Source organism: Alnus glutinosa, chromosome 10 (genome assembly GCF_958979055.1).
Source record: "Alnus glutinosa chromosome 10, dhAlnGlut1.1, whole genome shotgun sequence".
NCBI lineage: Eukaryota > Viridiplantae > Streptophyta > Magnoliopsida > Fagales > Betulaceae > Alnus > Alnus glutinosa.
In genome coordinates this window covers 12,901,571-12,903,524 of record NC_084895.1, presented here as the reverse complement: position 1 = coordinate 12,903,524, position 1,954 = coordinate 12,901,571, and the positions used below count along the sequence as shown (strand labels likewise).

Sequence of the window (1,954 nt, the reverse complement as noted above, 5' to 3'; positions counted from 1 at the left end):
AATTCCATAGTGCTTACAGAGTTATATTTTAGAGTTATTGTGCTAAGTTAGTCTCTCTTAAGTCGTTGCCAAGTGATGTTGCTATGCTGAAACTGAAGTCTATCTTAGGGGTTGGCCCTAAGGTAAAGGATTCCATTGAAAACCCCTTCAAGTAGGTGACTTGGTTGGGAAACGTTCGTGTTGGGTTACACGTCAGAGTTCAAGGTACGACCACTACATAAGGGTATGTGAGTGCTACTGCTTTGTAACTAGCTTTGTCTTCTGAATAGTGGATATCAGGGTTTGGCTGCCCCAAAGTGGTTTTTCTCTTAATTGAGTTTTCACTTCGTCAACAAAATATCTGTCTCTTTTAATTTCGCATTGTGATATTTTGTTACACACTATTGCACACACTTGTTAAATTAGAAGTCCTTTAATTTTCAAGCAGCTTAGGAACCAGCCTTTGACTTCTTATTCTTCATCGGAATCTTCTTTCTCTACATAAAAACCCCTGCCCTTTGGTTGTTGCGCCCAAAAGATATGGCTCAGCTTCTTATGATCCCCCTTCCACAGTTACTTCGCCCTTGCCTAGATGTCTTGGATCGTTTTTGCTTTATCACTGTTCTCCTGATGACCTAATCGTGTTTTCAACTGCTCAAGTTTCTTTGATTAAGACTGTTAATCACATTAGCTTGAGGGTGATGCAGAAACTTGCATTGACCATAACGTTTTTTCTAATCTAGATCCTAAAGTTAAACCTCTAGAACTACCTTCTGATATCCTTAACCCTCTAAAAACACCTTCTAACATCCCCACATCCTTCTGAACCTCTTTCTGACATCTCAAACACTTTTCATGATATTTTGGCCATTCCATATGCTTCCAAGGAAGCAGAAAATATTTCTAACAGTCATGAACGGAAGATGCCATCTATTAAGATCAGGGTTAAGCAATCTGTTGCCACCAGTAGAACTGAGAAGGCTGATAACCAAACTGTAGAACTGAGGAGGCTGATAAGCAATCTCTTTTAGTTGGTAGGCATGGTGTTGATGGTGGTTCACTTAGCATGACTGATTCTTCTCTGCATGGGAAAGAGAAGGAGAAGAAGAAAGACAAGGTAAAGATCTCCTAGATCTCCCAACGTGTGGCACTCTCAGGTACGCCTATCCAATTCTCGGGTAACACTCTAGAAGCTACGCCGTTCAAAATTGTAGCATGTGCACATGACAGTCAGAGTTATCAACACAGGAAATTTCTAGGGGACGATCATTCCAGAAGAAAATTCAGGGATTAGAAAAGACGCACATTTTCCTATCGATCGAAGAGAGCGAGAGTGAACAAGAGAGGGAGCCAAAATGGCGTCATTTTTGTCGACATTTTTAGACCTGAAGAAGAACTGGTTCGCCTCTCAGCACATGAAAACCATCTCTAGATGCCTCCGCAGATACGGGCTTCGATACGACGATCTGTATGACCCCTACTACGATCTAGATATTAAGGAGGCTCTGAATCACCTGCCCAAGGAGATTGTGGACACGCGTAACCAGCGTCTCAAGCGCGCCATGGACCTCTCCATGAAGCACGAGTACCTCCCCAACAACCTTTAAGGAATGCAAACACCCTTCAAGAGCTACGTTCAAGAAATGCTGGCCCTTGTGAAAAGGGAGAGGGTAGAACGTTAGGCTTTGGCCATCCTTAGTGGTGGTGGTGGTGGTGGGGCCTACTTGGCTAGGATCACGTCGCCGTTTGATCGGCCCGATGATCTGAGGAGACGTGGATATCACATGGTGGTTGGTGGCGTGGATGGATGTGGGGCTATTCAGAAGCGCGGCCGTGGAGGATGTCATGGGGTGCCGTCAGCCGTGGGTGAACCACACCTGGTAACCCAACTACAAAATAACAAAAATGCATTTGAGTGTGAAACTCACTATTTTGAACAGGGACAATTTTGGAAAGTTTGGCTTTAAGAGGTCAC

The 1,954-nt window shown here is 43.9% G+C and overlaps 1 protein-coding gene across 1 annotated transcript; it reads left to right on the top strand.

Moving 5' to 3' along the window:
• Window positions 1–1,334: 1,334 nt before the first annotated feature.
• LOC133878900 (cytochrome b-c1 complex subunit 7-2, mitochondrial-like) lies at window positions 1,335–1,586 on the top strand. Its single transcript, XM_062317464.1, has one exon. The coding sequence runs from the start codon at window positions 1,335–1,337 to the stop codon at window positions 1,584–1,586; it is 252 nt and encodes an 83-aa protein (XP_062173448.1).
• Window positions 1,587–1,954: the final 368 nt, after the last annotated feature.

What these genes read in the sequence shown, in the direction of transcription:
- LOC133878900 (XM_062317464.1), top strand. Translation starts at nt 1,335, where the DNA reads ATGGCGTCATTTTTGTCGACATTTTTAGACCTGAAGAAGAACTGGTTC.